Source organism: Pyrus communis, chromosome 2, assembly GCF_041283825.1.
Source record: "Pyrus communis isolate YQ-2024b chromosome 2, ASM4128382v1, whole genome shotgun sequence".
Lineage (NCBI taxonomy): Eukaryota > Viridiplantae > Streptophyta > Magnoliopsida > Rosales > Rosaceae > Pyrus > Pyrus communis.
Window position 1 is genome coordinate 14,458,773 of NC_142566.1, and position 15,262 is coordinate 14,474,034.

The following is a 15,262-nucleotide window of genomic DNA, read 5'->3' on the forward strand; positions in this document are numbered from 1 at the left end:
CGTCCTACAAATGGTATGAATGAGTTTCTGGACTTGCAAGGAGTCCAAAACTAGCCTTCAAACCTTCGATCCGTGCATGGAAAGTTAGTTTGAAGTTTGTCCGTACACTTGCAAAGGAAATAGAAGGGAAAATGGAAGAAAGTCCGAAAGAGAAGAGAGAGAAGGAAGTCACGGGTGTGTGTGTGTGTGTGTGTGGTCTAGATGACAGCCCACCAACTAAAAACAAAACAAACCAAACACCCTACAACACTAAATAACGTCCAGGGGTAAAATCGTCATTTCACACATGCGGTACAAATAATTCGGGACGGGCTGCCACAATTATACATTACATAAAATTTAGTACGCATTACCTTTTCTGGAACCTTCGCCCTCGACTCTCTTTGACGAACGAGCACCAAATTCGCCCATTGTACGGAAATTCAAACAACAATTGGAATAATAATCTGGAAAAGTAGGGAGTTTTCGGAACGAATTGTGAATATGGAGAGCAAAACTATAAATTTAAAGGAAACTTGGGGTTTTTGTGTGACAAATCCTTTGTCGCACAAGACCTTGCAGTAACTATGATATTCATTACTCTAACTAAAAAAACTGACCGTCTGGTATATGTTGACTCCATGCATGATGAAGATTTGTCGTGCAAGGTTTTCAATGTCGTACATGTTTTTGGAGCCAAATTACGGGCTTACGCGCGTTTCTTTACAAAACTTTGCACAGTGAAAATCCTTTGCGCGACGAAACATTGCACCACATAAATTGTTAGGTACTTTACTTTTTGTGCGATGAACTCGCGCAACGGAGACTTAAATTCATTGTGCGAAACACCCTTGCGCGACATCAGCTCCTTCGTCACATAAAGTCCTTTCTCACAAATGGTTTTTTTCTATTAGTGAATTCTATAAAGAAACACTATTTTTCCAATCATACAAACGTCCTTAATCAATTCCACAATTTTTTTGGGCAACAACATATTTATTTATGTTACAAAAGAAATCTGATGATAATTATAAAGCACAGGAGAAAGGCACTGGTGGCTGACTGGCTGGCAACCAAGAATCACCAGCAATGGTGTTCCCAGCACTGGAATTTGAAGCCTCCAAGTCACTAGAAATGACATGGTAACCTAACCATTTGTGCAAAACATAGCTGAATAACCGAGAAAATTTTGGACTTTACTGTATTCACAGGCATTTTTTATTTTCCCAACGTTAATCAAATCAATAATAAACAAAAAAGTAATTCTTTAGTAAATATTTCTCAATTAGATTTTTCAGTTTAACTTCATATGATAAGATTGAAGATTTTTTTTTTCTTGTCGAAGATTAAGAGATTCGGTTACTACTTTTATTTTAGAAGAAGATAATTCCCCAACTTTGAACAATTTATCATTGACCAACATATACAATATCTCGATGAAACAAGTGGGATTTTTTGCTTTGGCAATTAATCAAACAAATGAATAAGTATACAATCATACTGGATCGACGATGTTGATAACTAAGTACAAAAAATATGTGGTCAATTTTGTATTTTTTTATTTTTTATAATATGATAGACATATTTATATAGTTTCATAAATTACTATCATTAAATAACCTCCGAAACCAAATGATCAACAAGAGTATCTAAATCAGACAAACACAATAAGAACCTTATCCATTATTAGTCATATAAAAAAATTCACAAAGAATTACAATTCATGAGCCACTGACAATTCCATATAAAGAAATACTACTTTTTTGGGCAACAGCCAATTTATTTATTATGTTACAAACAAATCTATTAATAATCATAGACCAGAGGTGAAAGGCACATTGGTGGCTGGCAACCAAGAACCACCAGCAATGAAGTTCCCAACACTGAATTCGGAAGCCTCCGAGGCACTAGTAATCACATGGTAACCTGCCCAACTAACCCTATTTTTAGTGGATGCACCAGGGCCGGTGTTCATGTATTCACCATAATACAAAGTCTTCAAGGCAAAATCGCCACTCCATTCCATCCAACCAGCTGGGTTAATTAAGCTATCAAGGTATGTCTTCATAAACACCGTTCGAGAATATTGCTTCCACGGCCTCCCTAGGTACGTTTTAACTGAACTTTGAACCGGTTTTAAGTCCGAAGCAGCTGTAACCTTACAATTGTGAATGGAAATTCCTGTGTTCTGATTTGGGTCGGTTCGGCCTTGGGCTGTAACTGTGTTGGTTTTGTGGTTATGAACATAAATATTACTATTTTGAATAACCACGGCAGCGTTGCCAAAAATAAAGTCAACAGTTCCATAGATGTCACATTCTCTATAGAATTGCCTTTCAGAGTGCACATAGAGGGTGTCTTGGTTCCCCTCAAAGCTACACTTGTAAAACACAGATAGATCTGAACCGGACCGGAGTGCCACAGCTTGCCCACTTGTTGGACCGGCAGTGTTTTCGAATGTTATGCCTTGGGCAATAAACCCATCTCCGACCACAGCTACAATGAAGAAAATAAAAAATCAAAACTGTTATGTATTGTAATTAGCTTAGTTGCGTGTGTGTAATTGCTGACTTTGCAAATATTCTTTGGCCAATATAAGAAGACAACGGAAAAGATCAGGTTAGTACCATAATCTAACATGTTCAAACTAGTTGATCGTCATCGTAGTCCATAGTTAAGACAAGTGGAGGGAAAATGTTAATCTTGTAAGTATCTAGATGACATGATCATTGTCTATCACGAGTGAAATAAAACTCGACAGATTACCTTGCCCTCCCAGTCAATGAACTTAATGATTACCTTGCCCTCCCAGTCAATGAACTTAATGACTATCAAACTTTACGCTTTGCCTAGCTAGTACTTCTACTACCATCTAATCATTCTTACATTAATTTACTACGTACTTCTCTCTAATAGTGATTTTGACTTTCTCGCATCTATTTTCAAACGAACTAGTAAATTACTTATATTACAAGTGACTTGTTCACTTTTTTTATTATGAGATACAAATTTTCTTATTATTTGTGATCGGTGACCCCTTGAATTTATCATCAAGCCAAAAAAATGTTTCGTAGAACATAATAAAGAATTAAAGCTAATTTTACTTACCAACTGTAGCTGAATTGAAGGTTGTAGTTCCCCCGCCAACACTTTTGCTTCCTGTGATGATAGTCTTTCCTATACCATCTCCCAACAACATGATATTCTTCAACTTTATCTGAACATTTTCCTTGTAGCTCCCTGCCTTCACATATATCACATACCTTCCGCTCCCTTTTCTCCTTGAAGCTGCAGATATTGCCTCATTTATGGTCTTGTAATTCCCTGAACCGTCTTTTGCCACCACAATATCTGCCTTAGGAGAAGACGACTGCAAGAGCTTCCGATCCCCGGGCTTCACCCAAGTTGGAAAGCCTTGTTTATATTCTGGCTGAGAGGTGTATGGTACTTTGTTAACGGACAAAGTGTTGCTAATCAAATTAGAAACATTATTAGATGGCATGAGCTGATTATTTGAGACAGCGAGGTCTACAAACCCTGCTCGACATGTCTCAAGGTTCGTGAGAGCTGTGCTGAGCCAAGATTGAGCGTCGTTTTGAGTAGCGCCATTGGTGGGATCTATGGATTTGTTGAGCTTTTGGATTGTGTAGTCATAAAGCTCAAGGCAGTCAGCCCATGCAGCTTTTTCATGTGCATTTTGGCACTTTGAGCCAAGTGAATACAAGTTGGTGTGAGCAAGTATGGCACGGTCTAGGGCTAGTTGCGTTGATATCTTGAAGAATTGGGACTTACCTTTGATGGGGATATTGTTTGCTTTATGGCTTAGAAAACTCTCACATGGTTGTGGGTGAGGGGTTTGGCTACACCATGTCCTCACATCATTGGGAGAGTAACCAAAAATGACTAATGGAGAGAGAAAAAGCACCAAAAAAAGGGTCGAGTAAAATCGAATTGCCATTTTGTATGGCTTTTTGATCAAGAAATGTAATGATGAAATGGGTGATTGGGAGACTAGAGAGCTAGCTGAGCTTGTGCGTTTGAAATATGGTGTGCATGGCTTACGTTACTGGGTTCTTTATATAGAAGGGAAGCAGTCGAGAGGTACGTGGTTTTGGCCAATATCACTTTGGGTTATAAAGCGCGTAAAGTGATTGGGTGCACAACTTTCCTTTGTTACTTTTCTCCCAATAGATTGACTAGTATACACCATATTTTTTGATCATTTGGAATTTGATGACTGATAATATAATATATAAGTATAGTAATTTGGTGGGCGAGGAACTTGATAATATTGTAGGGCGATGCAACTATAGGATTGTTGGTAGCAAATGTAGTTGCAATTAATAATGTTAGGAGCAACTTTATATATCTATGTGTGTGTGTATCTATCATTTGAATTTGATCGATGACATATGACATGGTGGGTTGAGGAATGAAGAGAAGGACGTTGCAAGTGGCAAATGACATTTCGGCATGTCATATGTAACATTTGCTAACAATAAATTGGGACATTATTTGGTGCTGCGAACATAATTGGACAACAATTTGTAATACTACAAAAATATAGGAGTCGCTTAATAATTATTTTATTTTCAGTTTTTATTTCTTTTTATTTTTTTATCACATTTATTTCATTTAATTTGGTGATCAAAAATTAAAAATAGTACGTGAAAAGTAAAGAAAAAAAAATGTAGATGGTACCACCCTCGATCAAACATCGATCACCATAGCATGTCGTTTTAGATTAGACGTGTAAATAGGTCAACGTGTTTTGCTCACGATTTCACAATCTGTGTCATTCAGTCGTTGGAATACTTTTCACCAAAAAAACAAAAGTCATTTGAATTACTTTTCCATGGGCTCTACGTCGCAATAATATTAGATAATATTTGACGAATTGTTCATATTATTTTCCAATCGGCCGCCAAAACTACGTAAAAGCCTTGCACACATTATGCACAAGAAATCAACGCAGCTATTTATGGCGGCGACGACCCAACTCAAGTAACGGTATTTTGCTAATATTGAAGATTAGTACAGTGCTATAATAAGTACTCTCAGAATCTTGGTGATCTCATCTTCAATAACTCGGTTTCTCTGTAACCAAGAGTTTTTCTCTTTGAGTCAGAGCTGTTCTTTCTAAATGAGTCTTTCTCACCGGTGTGTGACTGTTATTCTTACTGTCATAATTTGTAACCGTCAACCGTAGCTTTTAGGGTCGGTCTTGAGAATTTGGGGCCCTAGGGGAGCTTTTGAAGTGAGGGCCTAGAGTTTTTTGGACTTTGACTTTTGTACATTGATCTGTATAAAAAAATAAAAAATAAAAAATAAAAAAAGTTTCGCTAAATACATGAAGAAATTTATTTATACATCAAATATCATTTACAATTAATATCAAAAGAAAATATATACAAACATTATTTATATAGTACATGTCTCGCGTTTTATACGCAAATATGCTAAATAAGTTTACATAATCTAATTTTTTAGCTAATTTATTTTCAATTGACAAAAATAGCTAACTCATTCAATTTGTGGATGGATGATGACACTGATAATCATGGGGCCTTCTTTTTTTTTTTTTTTTTTTTTATGGTTTCAATTTAAAAAAAAAAATTCAAAAACAGAATAAACAACAAAACAAGGCATATTTTTACGAAACTTGATATCCAAAACGGTAAAACCCTAAGACTGAATCCATAAACCCCGAAAAAAATCGAATCTCTAAATCCCTAAAATCTTTTAAATCCTAAATCCCTAGAGTAATCCATATACCCCTTAAAGATTGAATCTCTCAATCCCTTTCTCTCTCAAACTATTTTCCTCTACACCAATGATAAGTTATCTGATTGTCTATAAAGGTTAATTGTAATTACAGAACATGCTTAACTGATTGAGACCATATATATACCCGCCCATTTGAAAGTGTAAACATGTATTTGAACGGAATCTCGAGTCTCTACATTTAGCCTCAGTGCATTTACATGCACTTGACAAAATCTTAACTATTTGATTAATCTAACAGAATTGCTATTCCACATCAGTATAATCATACTAAATTGAATATTCACCTTTTGTACCGTATCACTTGCCTCTTCCCACATTTCACAAACCCTAATGATTCAATTTTTCCTTTCCCATCCCCACGACCCGTCACACTTTACAAAAGTTCATCCCAAATTTTTCACAGCTGCCATATATCTCCAACAGTCCAACGATTCCAACTCCAACCCCAACCCCAACCCCTCCTCCCTCATCCCTCGTCAGTCTCACCCACACCGGCCTCTTCTGATCCTTTTTAAATGAAATCCCTACATCTAATTTGTCTTTTTAAATTCAACATACAGAGGCTTTGAAACTATACAGTTTTTATTATACTTTTACTGTTTTGTTACTTTTATTGTAAAACCAGTTTTCACCCTTATAGAAACATGACGTTTTGTTCCTCTTAATTTGTGTGATATGAAAGGATTCAAATAGGCGGAGAAGGACAGAGAGCAAACTTTAGATAAGATGTACATGATGCACTAAACCGACTGACGAGTGAGGAGGGATGAGGGTTTGAGGTTTAGCAGCTGAGAGATAGCAGCAATGACTGGGAATTTTGGAAGATGGTTTGTAATAGAAGACATCGGAAGGATTGAAGGATGAGTAATCAAAACGAAAATGCTAACGTGGAATTGCTGAATCCATTAGATCAATCAAACGGAGATATACATACATACATACGTACATATATTTATATTTATATTTTGAATATTTGTCTGCCAACTTGAAGTTGAGACTTGAAAGAATGGCAACGATAACGATTTGGAATTCAAAACTTACTAATTGTCATTCGTCACCCCTTTCTTGGTTATAAATAGTGTTTTCTCTTAGTCATTATCCCAAAAGACTGAAAAATACTAAATTCATAGTGTTCATTTTAATACGAGTAACAACATGACTGATATGTTTTTGTTTTGTGGGATATGTACATAATATTTCATTGGACATTTATTTATATTATAACATGTGAACGAGTTATAACTTAAGTTAATTACTTGACATTTATGTATTAAAACCTTATAAGGAAGCTTTGAGCGCTCATGTAAGCTAGCCTTTGGTCGTAGGGACCTGCCTACCCAGCTAATTAACTAGTTAAGGCGGACTTTGAATTTTTGTTTAGGTGAACTTATCCTAAACATGGATTATAGACTCCAAATCAATATGCCACCCAAAGTTGAAAGTTGGATCTCCCATGCCTTTACATGAAGATGTAACGTTTTCTGTGTTTACTAATCAAGTGTTTTTCGTGTACAGGAAATATGCTTGACCATTTCTAATTAAACTGGAATATATAGAATGTAGGTGCCTGTGAATGATCACAACTTAAACTTAGTGGTGTTATCCACACACCTCTTTTTACTTCTCACACACCATTTTCAATTTTCGACATTCGAATCGAATGAATTGAAGGAACCAAATAACATAAATTAACATGGGTGTTTAAGAGGTAAAAATGGTGTGTGGATAGCAAGGTCAGAGCCACCCACAAGGCTAAGGTGGGCTGTAGCCCAGGGAGGTTTTTTGTAAGTGTAGTGTTATCTACGCACTTATTTTATTTCTCACACATCCCTTTCAGTTTTCGACCTTTGAATTGAATGAATTGATGATAATCAATGACAAAAAATTAATAAGGGTGTGCAAATAGCATTATCATTTTTCAAACTCATGCTTCTCACACACCATTTTCAATTTTCGGCATTCGAATCGAATGAATTAAAAGAGATAAAATAAAAGAAATTAACGTGGGGTGTTTAAGAGGTAAAAAGGATGTGTGGATAGCATCATCCTAAACTTATATTGGATTCTACCTCTGCCCTTGTTATTATATATGGTTCAACTCTCAATTAATAATGCAGACTATATGCTTCCACACGCAACTCCAAAGCCTAGATTGTAAAGCACACAAATAGAGTTTTGGAGCATGGTCCAACTTAAGGCTCATCGTTGACATATTCATAAAGCGGTAGTCCGCGCCACATGTTTCCTGTTTGACGGCCTAGGCACAATCTGTCTGGATTGCTACCTAAGCCCGTTGGCTCCACCCATTTAACCTAAGTTGTGGACGGCAACTAGAGCTAAAGCTGTCCAATTGCCTCGACAACTCCACACCAGTGGAGTTGCTCTTAGGATTGATACACTTAATTTTATCGGAAAAAAGAGAATGTTTGAACTCAAAACGTAATGATTGAAGAAAAAGATTGTAACCACCAGATTAATAGTTCCCATAAGGGCTAGTACCATAATGTAAATTTTCAATTTGGACATTTCATTCATTCAACAAGAACCCATTTAATTAGCGAACTAATTTTAGTTATTACGCTACATACCATGTCCTACAAAATAAACTGCATGTAGTAATTACCTATTACTTATATACATGAAAAAGAGCATTAAGAACGAAGAATTAGATGAAGATCTCAACCATAGAATACAAGTTGGATGGATAAAGTAGATGAGTACAGTAAAGGTCAAGGAAAAACTTAATGGGACGACAATAAGGCTAGTAATGTTTTATGGCATGAAATGTTGAGTGGGTCAACCATCAATACATGCAAAAAATGAGTGTAGTGGAGAGAAAAATGCTTTGTTGGAGGTGTTGACACACAAGAATGGATATCCAAGGTAAAGTAGGAGTGGCTGCAATTGAAGATAAGAAAAGAGAGAATCAGTTAAGGTGATTTGAACATGTGAAATGAAGACATATAGATGCTCTGAATAGAAAATGCAATTATGAGACAGAGACTAAGGGGAAAAGGGTAAAGGAAGACCTAAAGAGTTGGACAGAGACTTTAAGAAAGGGCATAAACTACTTGGAGCTAATGAAAGAATTGGCGCAAAATCGAGCGCATTGGCGTTCTAATATTCATACAGCTAACCTCATTTAGTGGAATAAGACTTTTTGTTGTTATATATACATGCAATGTAATTGTCACTTCATATTTGAATTAGTAATCACGCCTCTCTTCTCAGAAACAGTCTTCCTCTTTATAATATCTAACAAAAGTTATGGTTATCACACTTGAAGCACAGATACAAATATAGGTATAGTTATATGATACGGTAAAACGAATTTTTTTTGAAAATTAAGATATAATATGTCATGGATACAACAATAAAAATATATATTTAAAAGAAATGTGAGAGTTATATTCCTTGTTTCAATTAGAGGTAAGCTCTTCGTATTCATCAACTTTCAACTAAAGCTCTGTTTTCTATTTGTTTTCTCCTCTTAATTTATCATATGAAAGTGTAAAAGTATCCTAAAAGCTGGATACACATCCATCAAACTAAAACCGTATTTGTTGACCATGACACATATCCAACAAGTATTCAAGAGTATTTGACGAATATTGTGTATGATAAAGTATTGAATATGAAATACTCTACTAAACTGCACGTAGAAGTATCCGTGATTCATAGATTATCACCAAGGGCAATAAACGAAAAAAAAAAAAAGAAGCTATGGTGAAAACTTAGCTCCAAATGGCATATTGATCACAAATAGGAAGTGTGATTAATTCGTTAAGTAGACCAACTGTAACGACCCAAAAATTCATAGTTGGAAGCTAAATCCGGTGATAAGCCAAAATAAATATCAAAATTGATCTCTACGCTATCAAAATTGATAGGCCAACCTTAACAAATTTCTCTTCTTAAAGAAATAAAGTACAATATTAATTCTGAATTATTTTATGGCTGCATCTAATCGTTTCGTTAGACTGTCTACGTACCCAATGAAAGGATCAAGCCATTTGTAGTTCACAAATTCAATTCCAAACTCAATTCCAAAATCATTCAAGTGACTAACAATCACTAACTAAGTTCAAACAAGTGAATCATACCAAATGCATATCAAATATGGTTTCAGAATATCAACATTTACTTTAAAAGACGACATCGGCTCACTGACCACATGCCACCGCACGAGCCATGCGTGAAGGTTTCTTGAGAATGGAAACTCCAAATTCCGACGAACTCTAAAAATTATCAAATTTTAACAGAGTTGTAGAACACAACAAGGGGAAGAACTTTTATATCTGGGCCGAAGCCTAGTTCGCCCGGGAAGTGGCCAAAATCCCACGAAAGGCCCGGGTGGCCGAAATCTTTAGAGCCTCGCCGCTCCTCCGTCGAAGGTCCGATGACCGTGATTTTTGTCAGGTTTTACTCCTGCTAGGAAGGGCTACCAACCCCAAATGGTGCGCCACCATGTTTTTGCCGGATTTGGAGATAAGGGTTCTAGGGTTTAGGCGAACCCGCGGGGTTCTCAAGCCTCGTTTGTTAAACATGGCAACCCATAGGTGGAATTGAGTGGACGGCTCGACTGGGTTTGAGGAGAGGAGTCGTTTGACACCGACCCTGTCGTCAAAGGTGGCCGGAATAGAGAGATGGAGTCGGGTCGACTCGGCAGGTCGAAGAGAGAATCCGAGATTTTGCTGGGTCTCTCCTTCCCTCCTTTCCCTCCTCGTTCTTCTCTCTAATTCGTCCCTCTCTTCTCTCCTCCCTCCCATTGGCTGCAACCCCCTCCTTTCTTTCCTCTTCCTTCCCTTATAGCCTCACACGTGGCATCATCTCCTTGCTTCAGATTTTCTGGAGCCTTTTAAGTTATGGTCAAATGACCATTTACCCCAAACTTTGCTCGTTTATAACTTATTTGTTACAACTCCGTTTCACGAACAGTTTGCGCCATTCGTGGAATTGGGCTCTATCCAAATATGCCAAGAAATCTGATAAAATATATGAGGATATAAATAGGTCCTCATATAATTTTGTTACCTAACTAGGGCATTTTCGTCATTTCCTACTTAACAAAAAATTATACGACAAAAATAATAATGAAATCCGAAAGCGGGATTTCACATTTTCCCCATTCGAATTTCACAACCATAAATCGATCTATTTGAATTTTCTTCCACATAAACAAAGAAATGAAATTCCACAAAACTTGTAAAATATTCAGGGTATTGCACCAACAAACTAGGTTATTCTCTCTTTCCGATTTAAGTAGATTCTTTTGACTGCATGGCACAACGTTGACAAAAGCAATTGACAAATATGATACACTAATTTAAAGACATTCAAATTCGTTGCCAATGCTATAATTCTAAAAGTAATATTTGAATTATTCGTGTCTATCCGGTTAATGTTGGTCTTTTTCGGCGATCATGACTGCTCTGCATGCCGATTACCTCCTAATCCTGTTTAGAATTTGAAATAAGCTTATCCTTTTTTTAAAACAAAATTTTCAGTCAAGTTGAAATAAAAAATAATAATCAAGGTTATTTTTCAAGGAAAATAAAAGATGCATGATTTGTATCGTTCATTTTCTTCTAGAATATGACGTGATGATTTTCTATGAGAACAAAGAAGGGAAATTATATATATAGTTATGTATGAGAGATTATATATATATAGAAAGCCTTTACGTTAAGGGATTTTTTTTATATAGAAAACCTTTACGTTAAGGGATTTTTTTTTTTTAATTTTTTAATTTTATAAAATTGGGATTAGTTGTGCGGTCCACACCACATCGAATATTAATTATCCGAACCGTTTACTTTTTTAAATTGCACTTCATAAATCATCCTTACAAAATATTAGCCAAATTGGAAATATTTGAGGCATCTAATTGAGTTCAAAGAAATTGATCAACATTTTGTTCTCAAATAAACATTAAAATTTCATCGTGATAATTAAATAGGTAAATGATTTCAAATTGAATTGAATTTTTGTAAGGATGATCTATGAATCAAAACTTACAAAATAGACGGTTCAAATCGTTGAACTTCGATGTGGAGTGAACCCCACAACTAATTTTCTTTTTATAAAAAAATAGAAACTCCTTCCCTTGAAGAGCCTGTATGACGTTCCTTACTTGGACGTAAAAAAGGAAGAAACTCTGGCCACAAACGGTTCCCAAGCAGTTGGCCCACTTGGAAGCACCCGATCCCGAATATTAATGTTGTGAATATTATGCCTTAGTACGGTAATTGGCTATGCAAATCAACGACAATCTTGGAGTCCCTACCAATACAATGTTTTTGAAATTTCTTTGTTCAGGAAAAAGAAGAGCATCTCTGAGTCTGTGGGTAAGAGCTTATTTGAAGCTATACGATATAAGGATGGTCAATAGGATGACCATTCACCGTGCCAATTTCTTATAACAAAACCTTCTACATTGCTTAACTAATTTTTTTGAACAAACGATATTATTTACACTAATGAAGTGGAGAAGTGGGCTAAGTCTCACGATAGGCTAGCAATAATATGATAAGGATGGTCAATAGGCTGATCATTCACCATGCCAATTTCTTATAACAAAACCCTCTAGATTGCTTAACTAATTTTTTTTTTTTTAACAAACAATATTATCCACACTAATGAAGTGGGGAAGTAAGCTAAGCCTCACAATGGGCTAGCAATAATGTGGTTCAAATTCGCCTTTGATGATAATCGAAGCTAAGACCTCTCACTTACCAATGAAGAGAAATATCACTAAACCGTAGTACTGAATGATAGATTGCTTAACCAATTTATGATACTAGAAACATTATTATCACTTGTTTTGCAAAAGTACATTGAATGAATGGATGAATAATTTTCAAAACTATTATCATCTCACATTATTCGCTTTCCAACAAGCTAATTTCTTTTGAATCTGAAGAATTAATTCCTTAGAATTAACAAGGTCTTTCCAAAAAAATAATATTATGAAGACAAAATACTTTCCAATAGTAGTTTTATTTAAGCTAAATAGGACATCTTGAAGAAATTTGCCCAGTTCTTTTTTTCATTTCCTGTCAGGAAATTTATTATTTTAAATATAAGAGGTACTACACCACAAATTGATAGCGACTAATCCTCCTTCCCATACAAGTGCAATTAGGGTTGGGCAAACGGGTCTTGGGCCCGCGGGTAGGGGCGGGTATAGGCGGGTCGGGGCGGGTACGGGGCGGGTCCTGTTTTTAAATAGGGGAAACGGGGCGGGGCGGGCCTAGGTAATGGCATTCTAGGGTCGGGCCGGTTCCAGATTTATAGAAAAACGGGGCCCCGAACCGGCCCGTTTGTAATTGAAATGGACGGCCCAGATTGAAAATAAACATACCTTCCAATCATGACCGTTGGTTTTAGGTTTTAGTCTAAACTCCAACCCGTCTCTCTCTCCCTCCCTCTCTCTCGCTCTCCGTCGGTGAGAAGCAGCTGCAGCCATGGCGCAGTACAGCAAGGTCGCCCCGACCCCTCTGCTGAAGGACGAGCTCGACATCGTCATCCCCACCATCCGAAACCTCGATTTCCTCGAGATGTGGAGGCCCTTCTTCCAGCAGTACCACCTCATCATCGTCCAGGACGGCGACCCGTCGAAGGTGATCAAGGTCCCGGAGGGCTTCGACTACGAGCTCTACAACCGCAACGATATCAACCGGATTCTGGGTCCCAAGGCGTCCTGCATCTCCTTCAAGGACTCTGCTTGCAGATGCTTCGGCTACATGGTCTCCAAGAAGAAGTACATCTTCACCATCGACGACGATTGCTTTGTAAGTATCGCTTTTGGGTTTCGAAAACTTGGGATCTTAATTGGGGCTGTTTTGGATGTGGGATTTGATTTTTGAGTTGAAAAGGTTGGATCTTGGTGGGTTTTGGGAAGTGGGTTTTGTTGGGGTTTTCGAAATCTTGTTGTTCAATTGAATTTCGATTCGACTCGAATTGATTAGTTTGTGATGAAATTCTGTTGCTTTTGTTGTTTAGATCTGTTTCTGCTGCTAATGTTTGAACTTACCCTCATCGTTTACTTTTGTTAATGAACTTTACTTGCTTTGATCTCTGTTTCTTTCGAGTCATATTTTAATATCATAGTTGCCTTTGGTTTGATCCGTTTCTTACCATGAGTTCTTTCCGTTAGTGTACTTAAAGTCTTGTGTAGAGATGTTGTTTGTTAGTCATTGTCTTCTGATCCGGTTTCGGTGATAGCATGAATTATATAATTGCAATTCTATGATATCGAAGCTTTTGAAAGATTTGTATTGTTTTCGTAAATCTTAGGTTCAGCACTAAGCTAATTGATATACTGTTTACTACATTCACAGATCTCCACCTTGCACTCGAGTCTGTTCGAATTATTGTTAGATTTACACCTAAAAGTTTCGGCCCGTAAATATTGATTAAGATTAAAACGTTTAATTTCGGTTTCGTGTATTCGTAGTTTGAGTAGCTGGTGTTGTGTATTTGGAACTGTTGCTGGAATTAGCAATGTTATGGTGCTGCTAATGTGTTTCAGATTTGATCGATATCCTTAAAATTCTTGTGAAATTGAGGTGTTATAACTTAAGTATGGTACTCTTTGTGAAAATGCAGGTTGCCAAAGATCCTTCTGGCAAAGATATCAATGCACTTGAGCAGCATATCAAGAACCTTCTGTCTCCGTCAACTCCATTTTTCGTCAGCAGGTGTGTGGTGCAGGGGAACCTTGAGATTGGAAGTCTCAGAGAAGTTGATGTTAAGTCTGGGCTTCCTGCCACTACAAGTACTGAAAGATTGGAACTTCTTGACGATGACGAGCATATTCTTAGCATTAAAATAATTGGTGGGGATCACAGACTTAGGGTATGAAGACTTTGATATGAAGTTCTGTGTTCACCGGAGTCTTTGCATATCCTTTTATAATTCAGCACATACTTCTCTTTTCCTTTTATTTGGTTGCACATTTCTCAGCATACAAGCTAAAAGGTTAACTAGTTCACAAGATTTTGATATGAAGTTCTGTGTTCACCGGAGTCTTTGCATATTAGTCTGCAGTTTTTTGTGCAGATTGCAATCTGTGCAGTTTGCAATCTGTGAATATGTACAATTTTTTTTTTTTCTTTCAAACAACCAAAAAAAAAAAAAAAAATGGACCCGTGGACCCGGCCCGAACCGGCCCGTTTCAACCGGGCCGGGTAATGTCCGGTTCTTATATTAAAAAATGTAATCCCCGGCCCGGCCCGCCCCGTTCCCTTTGAACCTAGGTCCGGTCCGGTCCCTTCAAAATTGGGCCCGGCCCGGCCCGTGCCCAGCCCTAAGTGCAATACTAGATGAGGAGGTAACATACTTTTGACCTTTGGGTCGAAGAGTATACCAAAAGAGAGCTAGAAGCCCAAAGAATGCATCCATGGGAGTTCGAAGTCAAATTGGAGTTCCAAACCTCTACTCGATTTCCACTAGACTAACCCCTTGGGGTTGTTCTGAAAGTTATCCAAGTTAA

At 37.1% G+C, this 15,262-nt stretch overlaps 2 protein-coding genes across 2 annotated transcripts; one reads left to right on the forward strand and one right to left on the reverse strand.

Annotated features, from left to right (window-relative positions):
- Window positions 1-1,629: 1,629 nt before the first annotated feature.
- LOC137748570 (Plant invertase/pectin methylesterase inhibitor superfamily) lies at window positions 1,630-4,042 on the reverse strand. The gene is made up of 2 exons (XM_068488739.2): window positions 3,088-4,042; window positions 1,630-2,475 (listed from the first exon to the last, which is right to left on the reverse strand). The coding sequence occupies exons 1-2, from the start codon at window positions 3,935-3,937 to the stop codon at window positions 1,793-1,795; spliced, it is 1,533 nt and encodes a 510-aa protein (XP_068344840.2). The 5' UTR covers window positions 3,938-4,042; the 3' UTR covers window positions 1,630-1,792.
- Window positions 4,043-13,138: 9,096 nt separating this feature from the next.
- LOC137719485 (UDP-arabinopyranose mutase 3-like) lies at window positions 13,139-14,795 on the forward strand. The gene is made up of 2 exons (XM_068458528.2): window positions 13,139-13,559; window positions 14,377-14,795. Exons 1-2 carry the CDS (start codon window positions 13,233-13,235, stop codon window positions 14,629-14,631), a joined length of 582 nt encoding a protein of 193 aa, XP_068314629.1. The 5' UTR covers window positions 13,139-13,232; the 3' UTR covers window positions 14,632-14,795.
- Window positions 14,796-15,262: the final 467 nt, after the last annotated feature.